The sequence below is a fragment of the Yamadazyma tenuis genome, chromosome 2, assembly GCF_029203305.1.
Source record: "Yamadazyma tenuis chromosome 2, complete sequence".
NCBI lineage: Eukaryota > Fungi > Ascomycota > Pichiomycetes > Serinales > Debaryomycetaceae > Yamadazyma > Yamadazyma tenuis.
This window is the reverse complement of record NC_089462.1, coordinates 781,230-798,277: the sequence shown is the minus strand read 5'-3', so window position 1 is coordinate 798,277 and position 17,048 is coordinate 781,230. Positions and strand designations below refer to the sequence as shown.

At 46.0% G+C, this 17,048-nt stretch overlaps 12 protein-coding genes across 12 annotated transcripts; 7 read left to right on the top strand and 5 right to left on the bottom strand. All coding sequences in view use genetic code 12, as the record gives it.

The window, feature by feature from the left end:
- Positions 1–343: 343 nt before the first annotated feature.
- Positions 344–1,417, bottom strand: RAI1 (decapping endonuclease targeting mRNA; the record flags this gene model as incomplete). The annotated part of the gene is made up of 1 exon (XM_006689715.1): positions 344–1,417. The coding sequence occupies one exon, from the start codon at positions 1,415–1,417 to the stop codon at positions 344–346; it is 1,074 nt and encodes a 357-aa protein (XP_006689778.1).
- Positions 1,418–1,493: 76 nt separating this feature from the next.
- On the top strand, positions 1,494–2,684 carry PSN45_001671 (uncharacterized protein; the record flags this gene model as incomplete). Its single annotated transcript, XM_006689717.2, has 1 exon — positions 1,494–2,684. One exon carries the CDS (start codon positions 1,494–1,496, stop codon positions 2,682–2,684), a length of 1,191 nt encoding a protein of 396 aa, XP_006689780.2.
- Positions 2,685–2,818: 134 nt separating this feature from the next.
- PSN45_001670 (P-loop containing nucleoside triphosphate hydrolase protein) lies at positions 2,819–4,804 on the bottom strand (the record flags this gene model as incomplete). The annotated part of the gene is made up of 1 exon (XM_006689716.2): positions 2,819–4,804. The coding sequence occupies one exon, from the start codon at positions 4,802–4,804 to the stop codon at positions 2,819–2,821; it is 1,986 nt and encodes a 661-aa protein (XP_006689779.2).
- Positions 4,805–5,073: 269 nt separating this feature from the next.
- MSO1 (Putative component of the secretory vesicle docking complex) lies at positions 5,074–5,730 on the top strand (the record flags this gene model as incomplete). The annotated part of the gene is made up of 1 exon (XM_006689718.2): positions 5,074–5,730. The coding sequence occupies one exon, from the start codon at positions 5,074–5,076 to the stop codon at positions 5,728–5,730; it is 657 nt and encodes a 218-aa protein (XP_006689781.1).
- Positions 5,731–5,891: 161 nt separating this feature from the next.
- Positions 5,892–7,178, top strand: ERG12 (Mevalonate kinase; the record flags this gene model as incomplete). Its single annotated transcript, XM_006689719.2, has 1 exon — positions 5,892–7,178. One exon carries the CDS (start codon positions 5,892–5,894, stop codon positions 7,176–7,178), a length of 1,287 nt encoding a protein of 428 aa, XP_006689782.1.
- A 48-nt stretch (positions 7,179–7,226) lies between these two features.
- On the bottom strand, positions 7,227–8,213 carry fsf1 (Sideroflexin FSF1; the record flags this gene model as incomplete). The annotated part of the gene is made up of 1 exon (XM_006689720.1): positions 7,227–8,213. One exon carries the CDS (start codon positions 8,211–8,213, stop codon positions 7,227–7,229), a length of 987 nt encoding a protein of 328 aa, XP_006689783.1.
- A 220-nt stretch (positions 8,214–8,433) lies between these two features.
- Positions 8,434–8,715, top strand: PSN45_001666 (mitochondrial holo-[acyl-carrier-protein] synthase; the record flags this gene model as incomplete). The annotated part of the gene is made up of 1 exon (XM_066157706.1): positions 8,434–8,715. The coding sequence occupies one exon, from the start codon at positions 8,434–8,436 to the stop codon at positions 8,713–8,715; it is 282 nt and encodes a 93-aa protein (XP_066013803.1).
- A 112-nt stretch (positions 8,716–8,827) lies between these two features.
- GUA1 (GMP synthase (glutamine-hydrolyzing)) lies at positions 8,828–10,417 on the bottom strand (the record flags this gene model as incomplete). Its single annotated transcript, XM_006689721.2, has 1 exon — positions 8,828–10,417. The coding sequence occupies one exon, from the start codon at positions 10,415–10,417 to the stop codon at positions 8,828–8,830; it is 1,590 nt and encodes a 529-aa protein (XP_006689784.1).
- Positions 10,418–10,777: 360 nt separating this feature from the next.
- Positions 10,778–11,107, top strand: PSN45_001664 (uncharacterized protein; the record flags this gene model as incomplete). The annotated part of the gene is made up of 1 exon (XM_066157705.1): positions 10,778–11,107. One exon carries the CDS (start codon positions 10,778–10,780, stop codon positions 11,105–11,107), a length of 330 nt encoding a protein of 109 aa, XP_066013802.1.
- A 369-nt stretch (positions 11,108–11,476) lies between these two features.
- On the top strand, positions 11,477–12,832 carry YTM1 (ribosome biogenesis protein ytm1; the record flags this gene model as incomplete). Its single annotated transcript, XM_006690349.1, has 1 exon — positions 11,477–12,832. One exon carries the CDS (start codon positions 11,477–11,479, stop codon positions 12,830–12,832), a length of 1,356 nt encoding a protein of 451 aa, XP_006690412.1.
- Positions 12,833–12,862: 30 nt separating this feature from the next.
- PSN45_001662 (N2227-domain-containing protein) lies at positions 12,863–14,056 on the bottom strand (the record flags this gene model as incomplete). Its single annotated transcript, XM_006689722.2, has 1 exon — positions 12,863–14,056. One exon carries the CDS (start codon positions 14,054–14,056, stop codon positions 12,863–12,865), a length of 1,194 nt encoding a protein of 397 aa, XP_006689785.2.
- Positions 14,057–14,270: 214 nt separating this feature from the next.
- RAM2 (CAAX geranylgeranyltransferase alpha subunit) lies at positions 14,271–15,188 on the top strand (the record flags this gene model as incomplete). The annotated part of the gene is made up of 1 exon (XM_006690351.1): positions 14,271–15,188. One exon carries the CDS (start codon positions 14,271–14,273, stop codon positions 15,186–15,188), a length of 918 nt encoding a protein of 305 aa, XP_006690414.1.
- Between the last annotated feature and the right edge of the window lie 1,860 nt (positions 15,189–17,048).

Sequence of the window (17,048 nt, the reverse complement as noted above, 5' to 3'; positions counted from 1 at the left end):
CCACTTCAACCGAGGAACCCCAGTGAACCTGTAAAAACCACTAGTGGGATCGGGGAAAAGGTCTAAAATGGGACAAGCGGGTATTGATGACTAAGTAACAATATGCCGCTGTTGGTGGGTTTGATATACTTGTAGGAGATCTGATTAGGGCGGTGTCGGGTTTGGGGTCTGTGGCCGTGGCCGTTACTGATTTTCACGCCCGCGCATTTTCATATGAACGTCTGAAATCTGGGGAAACTGCAGGGAGGAATGGGCCAGAGTGGAGACATTGGTTCCGGGTGGCCGATGAATATGGGTAAGCATAAATGTACCATTCTTATTGGTAGCGGAGTTGCCGCCGAAGCTACGCCAAAGACTGTCTCCACCGCTTAAACTCTTCCGTCAAAAACTCGCTTTCAAACGACAACGGACTTTCCATCAACATCACCTTCCCACTCTCAAAACTCATGGTATAGCTCTTAGTGACGGTCTTATCCAACTCATTCAACCACTCCATCAACGCCCCAAAAAACTTCAACGAGCTCACACAGTTGATCTTGTCCTTCAACATGGCTGGTATCTCGTCCGCCTCATAGATTTCCACGTTTCTCAAGTGAAGGGACTCGTCTCGGAACCCGACCCCGATGTTCTTGATCCCCATCAAGAAACACTGTGCCCATGTTTTGTAGAGCTTCTTTTCAAACAGTTTCATCTGGTGCTCATTGGTGATCAAGTTGTTGGTTTTCAACTCGATGTAGTGGGGCAAGTTCAGGTCTGAAACCGGCTTGTAGTCAAAGATCCCATCCACCTCACCCGCCAACACCATGCGCGTCTTGCCAATGCCCGTGCGCACCACGCTGATGAGTTGCTCGTAGTTGTTGACCTCTTGCGTGGGTCTGCTTTCGATGGTGGCCCGCGAACATTCGCTCCATGGCCTGGGGAGCATCACCAACTTTTCAAATTTGTACCCAGAGTACTCGAGTCTCTGTCCGAGATCGGTGGGTGTGTTGGCGGTGCGCCGCGTGAGCTCAAACTCGTCGTTGTTCTTAATCATGATGTGTCCGCCGTATGTGAGGACCTTGAGACTGAAGTCGTCGCGAGCGATGGGCAATGTCATTAATTTGGTCATAATTCCTCGGAATGCAATCACGTCACACTCGACCCGGGCGCCCACCAGCTGCTCGTGCTTGACGAGGGCCGCGAGGATCGCGTGGAAGTCGCCCAAGTTCTTTGCCTCGGGGATTTTGTTGAACTTGGAGAACCCAGCCGCCATGTCGAACCCTCGTTCGACGTACGAGTCGGGGAAATAAAAGTATGAGTGGCCCTCATCGTCATGAATATAGTTGCCATTGAGATCTCGGCGGTAAGTGGTGAGTTCCTTGGGCTTCTTGAGCGATGCCACCGGTGCCCTGGCTGTCAACGGCAATGTCCTGATCATTTTTCACGGTTGGAGAAGAGATAATTCGGAGTCGCACTGTTCCTCACTGGTCGCTGCGAATCTCAATCCACCAACCATGAAACATATCATCACACTACTACTAGTGGTCATGTGGGCGACAGTGGCCATGTGTGATAATGGCACTGAGTTCATGTCGTTTGAGAGCTGGAAGAAGTTGAAAATCAAAAGTGACCCCACCCTCAAGAACACTTCTCAGATCCTGCCGGTCAAGAATGACGAGAACAGATTCAACTTTGCATCGATTGACTGTGCTGCCAAAGTCGTCAAGACAAACGAGGGTGCCCAGGAGTCCAAGTCGATTTTGATGGAAAACAAAGACAGCTATCTTGTCAACAAATGCTCCACAAAAGACCAGTTTCTCATCATCGAGTTGTGCCAGGATATTTTGATCGATTTGATCGAAATCGGGAACTTTGAGTTTTTCAGCTCCAACTTCAAGCGCTTCAAAGTTAGCGTCAATGAGAGGTATGAGGATACCAATTGGAAGCTGTTGGGGGAATTTGAGGCGTCGAATTCCCGGACCTTGCAGAAGTTCAAGATCATCAATCCGTTGATTTGGGCCAAGTTCATCAAAATAGAGATTTTGGAGCACTATGGTAGCGAGTTCTACTGTCCGATATCCTTGGTCAAAGTCTATGGTAAGACGATGTTGGAGGAGTTCAAGGAGCAAACCATTGAACAACCAAGTGTTGAAACCGATGAGTGCAAAATCAACTCTACTTTACCATATTTGGGATTGAACGAATTTTTGAACAGCATTCCTGAGTACTGTGAAGTGGTGGAGGAGGAATCCACAGCCACCAACAATCCACAGGACTCGATTTTCAAAAACATCATCAAACGGCTTTCGCTTCTTGAATCCAATGCGAGTTTATCGCTTCTCTACATCGAAGAGCAAAGCAGACTCCTATCAGATTCATTCAGAAAGCTCCAGATGGAGCAGTCACATGACCTCGACAAGCTCTTGTGGAACTTCAACCAAACCTTCAACCAACAGATGCTCAAAATCAACCAGTTTAATCAATTCAAGTTATTCGAGTCTAATAAAGTAATATCCAACCTTGCAAACGACCTTTCGTTCTACAAAAAACTTTTATTGGTGAACTTTGTCCTTTTGACGGTACTTGTTTGCTTCTTGCTATTGTCCAAAGACTTACCAGTGGAAATCCCCATCCCTCGAAACTACCAGTTTAAAGTCGGGTCTACGAAGAAAAAGTATAAGAAGAAACTGAAGTACAGGTTCTGAAAGAATAGTTTATTTAACTATATACATGATAAAAAGGAAATTGGCTAGTTACAAGGATTAATCGTAAAGAATCAAATAGCTGGTGCAAAACACATGCATGGCTTGTTTTCTTGTTCAATCATTAATTGTTAAGACTAATCATAGTCTTTGACCCGTTCATAACTGGAGGAACCACCGGACTTGCCTTTGTAGCCGTCTCTGTTGCCTTTGTAACCGTCTCTGTTACTTTTGTAGCCGTCTCTATTATTGCTCTTGTAACCATCTCTGCTATTACTTCTGTAGTTGTCTCTGTTATTACTTCTGTAGTTATCTCTATCACGAGATCCTCCGTAGCCACCTCTGGAGTCAGACTTGTAACCACCTCTATCGTTTCTACCGTTGTTTCTTTGATATCCACCAGTTTTTGGTCCGTCAAACTTGTTAAATCTGCTGCCAGAACCACCTCTTCTACCATTTTGACGATAGTCATCGGGAACCTCAAACACCTGTTCAGCCTCGTGTCTTGGAAGATTAAGCACACTCAAGTACTTCCTCTCAAGGTTAAGTTTTTCGTTCAGATCGGTAATTTCCCGGTAGAACTCCAATACCTGCTGCATACACTTGAAAGTGCTGAACCCATATTGGTTACTGGCTTGGCTATAGAACAAACACAAACTCTGAACCGCTTCAACAATAGCGTCATCATGACTCGAGTACTTGAACAATTCCCTGTCTTTCTGAAAGTCTTCGTAAGTAATGGTCTCATTGAACTCGATTTGCTTTTCCTTTTGCAACTGCTTCACAAACCTCAGTTCAGCTTCGTGGGAGAAAAGGAACGCTTCACCAGTCTTACCAGCCCTACCGGTTCTTCCAATCTTGTGAATATAAGAAGCGATTTCAGAACTGGCAGACGCTTGAAGAACAGTGGTGATGTCTGGGAAATCCAATCCTCTTGCAGCCACATCGGTAGCAACAAGGACACCTCTTTGACTTCTTCTAAAGAGCAAGAGATTTCTGTCTCTGGCAGCCTGGGTCATTTGTCCATTGACTTTGTACACCTGCCTTCCATTGATTCTGGAACAAGATGACTTAATAGTATCATAAGCCCATTCCACTGCTTTCACAGTGGGAAGGAAAAGCACTCCTTTGAAGTCCGCCTCGTCCTCAATGTTTCTGATACAGTGAGCCAAAGCTGCGTGTATAGAGTCGTTGAAGCTCTTGGTTTGCACCAACACTTGTCTGATATTCTCGTGGGCCTCAGTGTCTTCCTCATTCACACAGTCGATGTACTTGAAGTTTTCACCGATTTTCTGTTTGGCAAATTCACTGACATTCTTATCTATGGTGGCACTATAAAGCAAGTACTTGAAGGTGAGACCATCAACACCTCGTTGGGGCCCAACGTTGAGCTCCGTCAACAATTCGTGAATTCGGTCGATATCTTTACCGAAACCAGCATCTAATAATCTGTCAGCTTCATCCAAGGTGACGGTTTGAAGGTCTCTAAACCGAATACCAAATCTCTTCTTATCTTCCAAGGTTCTGATCAATCTTCCTGGAGTGGCAATAACGATCGAAGGATTAAAAAGAGATTCCAAGTGGGATCTCACGCTCCCAGTCAATACGTCAACTCTGGTTAAAAATATCTTTTTTAACTCAGGATGACCTTTACAAAACAAAGTAAGCTCTCTTTCGATTTGCTGAGCCAAGTCTCTGGTGGGAACAATGATCAAATGGAACACCCGGTGCTTGTTTTTCAAACTATGGCTTCTGCTGGGATACAACTGGTTTAAGATGGGGATAAGGTAGGCCAATGTCTTACCGGTCCCAGTCTTGGCTCTGACCACAAGCCCGTTTTCTTCATCGATAGCCGGACCAATCGACTCATCTTGCACCTTTGTCAACGCTCTGAAGTTCAAATTGTTCAAGGTTTCGGAGATGACGGGGTCAATTTTTTCATTAGCTCTCAATTTCACGAGAGTACCTTCTGGATCAGACTCCTTGGGAGCAACAGTTTCCTGAGGGACGTTGAATCTAAAGGAGGTGTTGCTGAAGAGTCGATATTGGCCCAACAAGGCGGGACGAGTAGACACGTTGGTGATTCTAGCTATTTGGATAAATCTTCTCATAGCTATACTCATCGTCTTGAAAAGTTTTCGCAGAGCGCACATTAAGAGATCTAGTGCGTACAGGATGTGAATGGGTATTTGTGGAGGTAAGCGGGAAACGGGCAGAGAAAGTAAGAGATATACCAAGAGAACGTCTCCAAAGAGAGTGGTTGGCTCGGATGTGTTCACACCCGGCGCAAATATTGAACTTCATCAGTGTGCTTGTCGTTCTCAGTTAGCAGCCATTCCTCATTTCGCACTCTTTTTTGGTGCTCCCAAATTGTAGTTTCCCACAACACGTCATGAACCAGTACCAGAACAGAAGTGCCGAAGAGCAAAAAACTTTCTTATCCAAGATCAAAGACAACTACAGTGCCAAGTTCGGGAACTTGTCATTGACATCCAGCATCCAAAAGGCTTCGTCGTACGTCGATAAAGATGGGAACTCCGAAACAGATACCTTAATCCACAAGGCTTTCGTCAAGTATTTTGATTCCCAGAACCAGGCGTACCCCGAGTGGCTTGGGGTGCCGGCCGCCCCCGCCAGGTCCAGTGCGAGGGCCGGTCCACCGCTGGGCTATACTAATGTCAGCAGTAGTCAGTATAAGCCTGTTTACTCGAACTACAATACTCCGCAACCACCATCACAACAGCAGCCGCAAGCACAATCTCAGTACGCCGAGCCGGCGCCAGCCGCCCAGTCGGCGTATAAACCACGGTCCTCGAGTCGGTTGCAGGACATGTATAACAAGTCCCGGCAGCAACACGTACCGGGAGGAGGATACAATACTGTGAACCAGGCCCCGGCACGAACAAACAGCTCCACGTCCGGAGCGAGACTTAGAGAGAGAATGATGAACAGCACCAGCATGACGGGAATGAACAACGTGATAAGTGAAGGAAATAATGGAGGCAGCGGAGGATCAAACGGATCCAAGGCCACCTGGGGAAGACGTTAGCAAAATAAGAAGCCTAAGAGCATAACTACGTCCGAGACGTACCACGAGTTTGTACCAGATCTGACCCATACCCCCACGAATTTGTACCATGGTGCTCAGTATATATCATCTCACACCATAAACAAAACTCGTATCGCGATCGAAAAATTTCTACTCCATCTATGGACAAGCCATTCTTTGTAAGTGCCCCAGGCAAAGTCATTCTCTTTGGCGAACACTCTGCCGTGTACGGTAAGCCCGCCATAGCCGCTGCCTTGAGCTTGAGAACTTATCTTCTTGTGACTCCCAACCAGGACCCCGAGTCTATACGATTGGACTTCCCAGACATCCAGTTATCTCACTCATGGAAAAAATCCGAATTACCGTTCGAGCAGTCCAAGCCGTTCATCCAGTACGAGGAAGGATTGCCCAAGGTTTCCACCGAACTCATTCCTGAAATCGTTGACAAACTAAGTATTTTATTGGCGGATATGAATAACACTTTCCACTACAAAGCGTGTATTTCGTTTTTGTACCTATACTTACACCTCTGTGGAGCAGATGTTGCTGGTGTGACCATGACCGTGCGGTCCACTGTTCCAATTGGTGCCGGGTTAGGATCATCTGCGTGTGTGTCGGTGTGTCTTGCCGCTGCTTTATCGATGATAGGTGGCCACATCACCAAACCTCCGTTCGGACTCAGGGAAAAGGCCGATGCCACCGACGTTAAGGAGTTGGACTTTATTGACCAGTGGTCATTCATCGGCGAGAAGATGTTCCACGGGAATCCGTCAGGAATTGACAACGCGGTGGCCACCCACGGCGGAGCAGTGATGTTCCAGAGAATGACAAACCCATCCCAGCCGTCGGTCAGAACCACCATGCGCAACTTCCCACCCTTGAAGATGTTGCTCACCAACACCAAGGTTCCGCGGAGTACGGCCCACTTGGTGAGTGACGTGTCGAGGATCAACAGCGAGTACTCCAAGATCTGTGAGCCCATTTTGGATGCGATGGGAAGCATTTCCACGACTGCGTACCAGTTGATGATCGAGCCCAACTTCGATGAGCTCCACAAACAGAAGCTCCGGCAGTTGGCCAGTGTCAACCACGGGTTGTTGGTGGCCTTGGGAGTGTCGCACCCTGCTTTGGAACAGGTGAAGATGATCGCAGACATCGAACAAATCGGCGTCACCAAGTTGACCGGGGCCGGAGGAGGAGGGTGTGCCATCACGTTGGTAGATGATAGCGTTGCTGAAGAAAAGATCCAACAGGTGATCTCGCAGTACACGGCCAAGGGGTTCGAATGCTATGAAACGTCCTTGGGTGGAAAAGGTGTAGGTGCTCTATTCATGGACGATTGCAACCACGCGGTTTTTGCAGCCGACGCATTTGCTAAATTTGGCACCAGAGCAGACATAGAGCAGGCATTACATTTCGACGTGGTGGGAGACTGGAAGTTCTGGTGAATGTAACAGTTAAAATATACAAGAAGAACCTAATTAATCTATTAGAATCTAAATACCTCTGTTGAACTGTAAGGTCTCAACGGGCACTCCATTGGCCAGCTTCAAGTTGTGGAACTCGGGCTCGAGTTTTGATACCGCCATAGTTCTTCTTTGTGGGAACACCGCCAACGCAAATGGTAAAGCCACCAAAGAGGTGGAGAAGATCAACCCGATGTTGGTCAAGATTTCCACTGCTTTTGATTTACCCTTTAAAAACCGGGTTTTTTGTAACAGGGCCAAAACTAACGGGGGGATCACCATTACAGGTGTAGCGTTGATGACTCTACTGGCTGCTGTTTCTCCTACCGCGTACAAGGCAGCGGTTTTGGAGGTTCCTACCTCTTTTCCTTCATTATCAAACACACTGATTCCTTTCTTGATCTCCTCACTTCTCATCAAGAACACGTTCACAATACCGGCAGAAACCACTGCTGCAAATGGTACCAATCTCCCCATGATCATCCGGGTGTTTGGTTGTAAAGACTTCAATTTGGGCACCAACGAGTTCAATCCCAACGCAACCGAACAAGACGCCGATACCGCCAACCCATAGTTGGTGATAATCTGCTTGGTGGTCATGGGATGCGATTTGTTGGCGTTGGCGGTATTTATGGCAACATTCAACGACTGGTTGGCGATTTGCCAGAAAAGAGTTCCAGCCGTGCCTAAGTTAGGAGTTAACATTCCGGCCGTAACCACCAAGTTGGACAATACACACGAGCTCATTCTGAACGGCAACATCACGGTGTCACCGGTATCGGGGTGAACTGCCGAGTCCAATACCTTTTTGGCTCTCCACAACTCAGGAGTCATTTCGGGTCTGACACCGTTCCTGTATTCCCAAATCATGAGTTTGGCCCTTTTGATATCGCTTGACGTGTTGAGCAACATCGTGGGATCAGAAATCTCTGCACAGTGCTTGACCCTACCCCAGTAACTGGACAAGTCATATCTGGAGTCGGGCAACGGCACGGGTCCGGTAACTGAAGATGCCATTATGGTTGATTGATAATTGTTGGAGGTGAAAAATCCATCTTTCGCGCGCGCAGCGGAGCAGAGGAACTTAATGCCTGGAATACGAGTGACGAATGTATTGGGACATGGAGTTGATATAGTGAAGATCTCGAGATTCGAGTCAATAGCAGCCCGTGAGGGTCGGAACATGTCGCGGTTCATGGCGAAGATGTCACTGAGGATCTTGAACCCCCACCACGAAATGCCAGTATTCTCCCAGCTCTCGATCTCCAATCATTCCAAAAGTATGAGTTTCTTAGCCGGCAGTTGGGCTATTAAGGAGGCCATCTACAAGACATTGGACTCTCAGGATCAGAAATCATTCACGTTCAAGGAATGGTTTCGAATCTACGATGAACGAGGCAAACCAGTGGTTTGCAGTGATACTTACTCCAAGAACAATGAAGAGTTCCTCCTTAGTATTAGCCACGAAGATGATGTGTTGATCGCGTCGGTGATACGACAGCAGGTTAGTTACTTATGAAGGCATCTGGTCACTTTTGAACATGAGGGACTCCAGATGACGATTATATTACACTAAATAGAAATCTCAAGTATATCAGTTCTACTTATCTATCAAAACAATAGCAAAAAGCTTATTCCCATTCAACAGTGGCAGGAGGCTTGGATGTGATGTCGTAGGTGACTCTGGCAACCCCGTCGACCTCATTAACAATTCTCGAGGCCACTCTCTTTAAGAACGACGCTTCAAAAACATACCAGTCAGCAGTCATAAAATCAACCGTCTCAATGGCTCTCAAGGCAATAACCTGCTCGTAAGTTCTTTGGTCTCCCATGACACCCACTGAAAACACTGGCAACAAGGCAGCGAATGCCTGGGAGATTTCCTTGTAGATTCCAGCATTCTTGATTTCCTCAATGAAAATGTGGTCAGCTTCTCTGGCAATCTTCAATTGAGGTCTGGTGATTTCTCCCAACACTCTGATGGCCAAACCGGGACCAGGGAAGGGATGTCTCCATACCAAATCATGGGGAACTCCCAACAATTCACCCAAATGTCTAACTTCGTCTTTGAAGAGCTCTCTTAAAGGTTCAATTAACTTTAATTTCATGTCTTCTAACAATCCTCCAACATTGTGATGGGTCTTAATGGTTTGTGAAGGTCCTTTGAAAGAAATAGACTCGATCACATCGGGGTACAAAGTTCCTTGCAACAAATATTCAATTTCCTGTCCCGAAGCAGGCTTGATTTTCGCAGCCTCTTCTTCAAATACATGAATGAAGGTGTTACCAATGATCTTTCTCTTCTTTTCTGGGTCCTTGATACCCTTCAACCTGTCCAAAAACTTGTCAGTAGCATCCACGACTGTCAAGTTGATTCCCAACCCTTCGGTTAAAGTCTGATAAACCTGTTCGGTTTCGTTCTTTCTCATCAATCCGTTATCGACGTAGATGGCGTGGAAACGCTCACCAATGGCTTCATGCAAGATCTTAGCTCCAACAGTTGAGTCCACACCTCCAGAAACAGCACCAATGACTTCAGCCGTTGGTCCCACCAACTTTTTGATTCTGGCGATTTCAGTGTCAACAAAGTTTTCCATTGACCAGTTGGTGTTGGCCTTACAGATCTCTACCGCAAAGTTTCTCAACAAGGTTTTACCTTGAGTGGTGTGGGTTACTTCGGGGTGGAATTGGATTCCGTAGATTTGTTCGGTATCATTGGCAATAGCAGCAAAGGGAGAGTTTCCAGACGTAGCCACAACCTTGTAACCAGTTGGTAAGGCGTGCAACTTGTCGTGGTGAGACATCCACACTTGCGAGTGGTCGATGTCCTTGAATAAAGCACAAGACTTGTCTTGGACATCGATGGTGGCAGGTCCATATTCTCTCTTTTCACCTCTGGCAACACCTTTACCGTTGATCCATGCCAATTCTTGCATTCCGTAACAGATCCCCAAGATTGGAACACCCAACTTGAACACATCGTGGTCCACATGAGGGGCGTCGTCGGCGTACACCGAGTATGGCCCTCCCGATAAAATGACACCCTTTGGCTTCCAAGACAACTCAGAGATCTTCTGAGTGCAAGGCAACATCTCAGCATAGATGTTGAACTCTCTTAACCGACGGGTGATCAAGTGGGAGTATTGCGAGCCAAAGTCGAGCACCAAGATGGTGTCAAACACTTTGGACACTTCGATAGGAACGTCTTCGATAGAACTCATTTGTGAAAGATAGATGGATGAGTTTTTTTTTCTTTGAGAAAATGAGATGAGAAGTTAGAGTCAAAACGAATTTGGCTTGGGGCGGGTTGGCACTATGGGTGAAAATACTTACACCAAAAGTTTTGCGAGTGTGTGGGTAAACCTGAGGATATATATAGTGTGCTAGAACCCTTTTGAGCTGTTAATAATGTTAATTCGACCCGGGCCAGTGAAATGGCAGTGATCCTATCAGGTATCAGAATCGGGGACGATAAAATGGCACTTCCGCGGAGATCCCGAGTTGTTGGTTTTGGACGCATCTGCGATTGCAAAAATATTACAATCGCAGCTTCCCACGGAAACCTTTGTGTCTTTTGGTCCATGAGATCGCTTCCTCCTCCAAGAGTCACCAGAAAGAGAATTTGGTGCCGTATCAAGAGGGCGGCAAAGCTTTTGTTTACCCAAGGCCGCATTCATGACCCAGCTTCTCATGCTTATAGAAATAAGTCTCAGATTATCTCCAAGATCAAGCAACTGCATTTCAGCTCACGTCTCAGTCGGTCTACACTCAGCAAGAGTGAGACGATTTTGAGACGTAAGGTGGGCACCGGTCTCCACACCGCCTCGTTGGTAGGCCGGGCCGTGGGAGCTTCAGTACCACTTTTGCGTCCAGGTTCTCGTAACCTGTTGAACGTGTCGGTACAGCTTTGAGTAGAGCAGGTCACGTGAGTGTTTTGGGCATATGTGTAACTACGAAAGCACTGAAGTTTAGAAAAATCTTAATAATGAAGTTTACTAAAGCACAAAAGAATTATGAAATTTAGTGGAATCCACAAAAATAATGAAATTTGAGAAAAGTCGGTTAGGAGTACAAATATACACCTTGCAGTAATAGGAAATACTCGAAGAAATGTAACAAACAATGTCTACGGTACTTTTGTAACAAACCAACAGGGTCTTGCTAAACATAACTCAGCTACTGCCAAATTCTCATTCCCTCAATCTTGTTTTGCAACCAGGCTCTGCACCGCGCACACAGAAAAAAATGAAAACTGAGATGAGATGAGAAACATCCTGGCCATGAGTGAAGAAAAGTCCCAAGTGAAGATCAAGTTTATTACTAAGGAGGACGAGTCTCTCGCAGTTTCTGAGGCCCCCTTGTATGTGCCTATCAGTTTAAAAAGATACGGGCTTTCTGAAGTGGTGAACCATTTATTGGCAAATGATAGCGAGTCTGAGAACCCCATCCCATTCGACTTTTTGATTGATGGGAAGTTGTTAAGAACGTCGTTGGAAGACTATTTGACGAAGAATGCCTTGAGCAGTGAGACGTTCTTGACGTTGGAATATACCCGCGCAGTTTTGCCTCCTTCGTACTTGGCTTCCTTTAACAATAATGACTGGATTTCCTCGTTGGATACCATCAACTTTAGTGGAAAGTCCAAGATCTTGTCAGGTGCGTATGACGGGGTGGTCAGAATCTACAACATGTCAGGAGTTATCGAAAAGCAGTTTACAGGTCACTCTGGTTCCATCAGGGCCGTTCAGTGGGTTTCTCCCACCAGAGTGGTGAGCTGTGGAAATGACAGACAAATAAGATTGTGGAAGAACAAAGAAGCAGGTGAAATTGACGACAAAGCCGACGATGAAGACCCGGAAGAAGGTACTACCATTGCTATCTTAGAAGGTCACAAAGGTCCCGTGGTATCATTAGCAGTTGACAGTAAAATCAACAGAATCCTATCTGCTGGATATGATGGAGAAGTGGGGTTCTGGTCCACCAACCACAAAGAAATGGACAAAATTCAGCCCTTGGACTATGATGCCAATGTGCTTTCGTCATCTTCCAAAAAGAGAAGAAAAATGGCCGTTCAAGACTCGACTTTAAGAAGAAGATCTCCATTGTCGATGCTCCAAAGTCACAAACAGCCAGTGGAAGGCATTACTTTCGATTTGACCGACTCCACGGTGGCCTACTCGGTTTCCCAAGACCATACCATCAAGACGTGGGATTTGGTGACGTCCAGGTGTATTGATACCAGAGCCACCGGATTCTCGTTACTCTCGGTGTTGCATTTACCTACAAAGAGCTTATTGGTGACCGGGTCATCTGCTCGTCATATCAACTTACACGATCCCAGAGTCAAAGAAAATGACACGGAATTGTCAGTCAGCAAGCTCGTAGGCCATACCAACTTTGTGGTGGGGTTGAGTGGTTGTCCATATAATGATAACATGTTTGCATCTGCTTCGCACGACGGGTTGGTCAAAGTGTGGGATGTGAGGTCTGTCGACCCGTTGTACACCATTACCAGAAACGAACCAAATTCCAATAGCAAGATATTTGACGTGCGTTGGGACAACGAGATCGGAATCATCAGTGGGGGTCTGGACAAGAAGTTGCAGATCAACAAGGGATCCAATCTCATGAAGTAGCGATTCATAGACGTATATATAAAGCAGTAACTATTTTTTTGAGCACCATCCAGTGAGCCCGTAGTACCCCTGCCATAGACTGTGTTTGTCAGTTGCATACGAGTAAAGCCCATTTTCGCCCTCCAGAATAGGCTGTTTCAATGTGTTGATAGTGGTCAAATCTGTCCACCCTAGGGCCGTGCGCAAGTGGGCCAACTCATCCATATTGAGTTCCACCTTCGGAGCGCTGCCATACTTGAGCGGTCCTATATTGATCCAGTAGCTGTTTCTGAACGGCTTTACCAAGCTGTTGATCGAATCGAGGTAGTCCATCAAGTTTTCGGCCGTGTCTATGAAAAATGCCGTTACGATCACCACATTCTTACATTGGCCCGGGTCAGGAAGCTCGAAGGTGTTGAAATCCTCAAGATGCATAGAGAGGTTTGTTGGCTGCTGCAATTGGGGAATGAGAATTGACCGGGATTGGTCGGCAATGGACTCAAAATTTGAGTTTGTGTGCACATACGGATACACTTCTAGATTCGCCAACAGCGATTCCTTATTGGAGTAGACAAACTGGTTGAAAAGATACATGAGACCACTAAATTCGACCGAGTGCACCTGCCCGTAGCCCTTGCGAGCCAACTCGTATGGGATGCGCCCCAAGCCCGATCCTGGCACAACTATACAAGTATTGGGCTTATCGGCATTGGGGATGACCTGCGACAATTGAGTTTCAATAAACTTAATAACAGGCCCAAGTTCAAACTCGTCATGGGACTGGTCCATGTTCCAGTCCCGGTTGAAGTGCGTCAACGACTCGATGACACGGTAGCTGCTGGAGTCGACGAAGTTCTTGATGATATCAAAATCACTAAAAGAGATCTCGTAGGCATTAATAGACGACTCCACCACCTCGTTGAGAAACAATTGGTTCTTCTTGAGAAGTACATCCATTATATCTAGCTTCTCCAAGTATCCTGCCTGTTTGCACAAGTTTTGCTGCCTCCAGGACATCATTTTAAACAATCTTCGGCGACGGTCAGCGCTCTTCATATTGTTGGTAGCGTACAATTGGAGTGATTTGATGGCGGAGATAATCTCTTCACGCTTTTGATACGGCAACTGGCGAAACACGGAGTTGGGCTTCGAGGTGGTGGGGATAATGGCGGCATTGATGCCGGAGTTGGTGGAGGACCTGAGTTTGCCTATCAAGGATTCAAAGCTTCTGAGACGTGGGATCATATTACCAGCAATGAAGACCACAAGAAGGAGTGGGAACAACTTGTTCGAGGATAGGGCACTCAAGGTGAGGTAGAGGATGCTGGTGCCGAATAACGTGGATAAAATAAGATCTCTGTCATGAACATTCATGCCACTTGCAAAATCAAGTGTCAGCGCGCGGTGTGGGATTTAGATGTGGGATTTTTTTTGCCATATCCTGTTCCCACATCCTACAATGAACAGTGAATATACCTATGATGATATCGAGCCGGTGGCCTTGAATGAAGAGCAACCACAACTCTGCCAGATTCTCTACACCGACCAGTTCAAGTCTGTGATGGGAACGCTTTTGGCGTTGATGAAGAAAAACGAGTACAGCGACCGGGCGCTTGCCCTCACGGGCTTGGGAATTGAGATATTACCCTCCCACTATTCCATATGGATCTACCGCTACAATGTAATCCGTGAGATTGGCAAGGACTTGGTGGATGAGCTTGATTGGTTGGAAACCATATCTTTGGACAACGAAAAGAACTATCAAATCTGGAATTATCGCCAGTTGATAATTGAGCAGGTTATCGGCACTACGGGCCAATACAACTACCACCGCGAATTCCCCATCATGGCGGCTATGCTCAGCTCAGACGCCAAGAACCACCATGTTTGGACATACCGCAAGTGGGTTGTGTCGAGATTTGGGTTATTTGCTGATGAAAAGGAGAATCTGTTTGTGGAGGCCATGATTGAGCAAGATGTTCGAAACAACAGTGCTTGGAACCACCGATTTTATTTGAAGTTTGGCCATGAGCAGGGCGACGCCGCCACGAGCGATGTAGTGGATGAAGAATTGGAATATGTAAAGCACAAAATTACCGTGAGTCCTCAGAACGAGTCGTCTTGGAACTATCTCTTGGGAATTTGCAACAAGTTCAATATCAGCTTGCAGACATTGGAAGGATTCTGCAAGCAGTTTGTCAACGATGGGACAGATTCTGCTGATGAGATAGAACTCATCAAGTCGTCGTATGCCTTGGAGGTGTTGGCACAGGTGTATAATGATGACAAGTCAATTCTTTACTACGACTTGTTAAGCACCAAGTACGACCCAATCCGCAAGAACTACTGGCAGTACATGAAATCGATGCTAATCTAACCAGTGTGGTCAATCTAGCCGGGTGATAAGGGCAAGATAATGATATATACCCATGAAACACAACACCTGAAACTAAACCAGTTCTAATCTTGCAGTACATGAAATTTGAGCCTATACCATGCCGCCTTTCACCCCAAGTCGCTCCCAATAAGCTACAAAGTTCGCCAATTGTTACTACACACCGGGGTCTCGCATGAATGGTTTCTTACACCGTCTGCACCCTGAATCTCAATTCCCCAGTGAAGCACTCTTGTTGATAATGGTCCATGACGCACAATTGAAGATTCATCTGTGGCAACTGAAACGGACGCCCCCTACACTTTCCTAACGATCGTCTTGAACATTCCCACTTGAGCCTTCCAAATTGGTATCAATGTGTCCGAATAGGGGCTGACAATAAAAGGAGAATTTTAGGGATTTACATCGATAATGCTCGCAAAGCAAATGAGGCTGAATGATTTTGCGAGCCCTTCAAGGCCAATAAATTGATTAGTCGTCTTAGGGTTTAAGTTGGTCTTTTAAAGTTTTTGGTTACTAACATCAGTTGTCTATACTTAAATCCTACATGAGTGACGGCAATTTAAGTATAACCCCGATTGCTACCTAAGAAAGTATTTCAGTAGAATTGTGTATGAAATATATGATATGTATGATATGTATGTTTAACTGCGTCTACGACATGCAGTCAACAATACTTAAAATTTAGCCACTGCTGTATGCCCCTTTAATTTTCCATCTCTAAAACTGGGAGGAATACGGTGGTGCGGCCGAATCGCGTTGCAGGAAAATTGCGACGACAAAACAAAAAAAAAATAAAAGAGTTCTAGAATCGGAACTGGGGTCGCCTTCTTCCGATGGAGTCTTTTATTCGATCAAGCAATTTCTCCTTTCATTTCATATTGTTAACCGTTGCTCTCCTTTGTTATCAGATATTCTCCTCGTTTAGGCGTAGAAACAATAACATGAACGCGATCCTGAGTTTTGCCACCAGGAGACGAGGGAGGTGTGGGCATCCATGAGCTTCCAGATGAGCGTGGCTGGCCATATCTGGTGGCGCATAACAACGGTTGTAAGGCCTCGGGTTAAGAGGCTAAGTGTCGTAAACGGTGCACGCCTGTGTGTACCAAAAGGATTGGTGCCCTATAACCAGTGCATTTCGCGTACATGCGCGCGTCCGAAACGGATAGGCTAACCGGTGGGAGGGATCGTCCACGCAAGGAGGTGGTGAGGTCGGCAATGCTCGGGAGAAAAACGTACAGCAACCTCCCGCGCCATAGGGGCAGTCTCGACGGTGGGGGCCCTACGTTCATTGCATATACTATGCATCATGCAGGAGCACATGGATAATATAGGAAATTCACGACGGTTGTACAGGCCATGCATCCCCCCGGTGCCGGTTTCCTTAGCAGTTTAGCAGAAGATCTCGACCGGGGATGCGACTATTTTACATTTTCTGACGCCGGTTTGTGAGAGGCACTGACAACCATCAATGGCCATCAATATTGCAAGTCATCATCTTACAATTTGATGGGTTCACCTATGTAACAGAATGATATGTCATTCCATATTATATCTACCACTTGAAAATTTTACAACGGTCTGCTTGGGCATAGGAATCAAAGTTGTACTTTATTTCCATGTGCATTCTTTGTTTCGCTCAAGTAGCTATTGGCTCACATGAAATGAGAAAACACTCCTTTATCCAATTTGGTTTTATTAATTTTATTTTATTTTCAGGGAATTAAGCTGATATTTTTTTGGGGACATATTTTTCACTCAGTTGCATTTGGTCTTATAAGTAACAATCCGTTTCTTTCCTTAGTTCATACTTTTCTCAATTTACCAGTATTTATACAACCC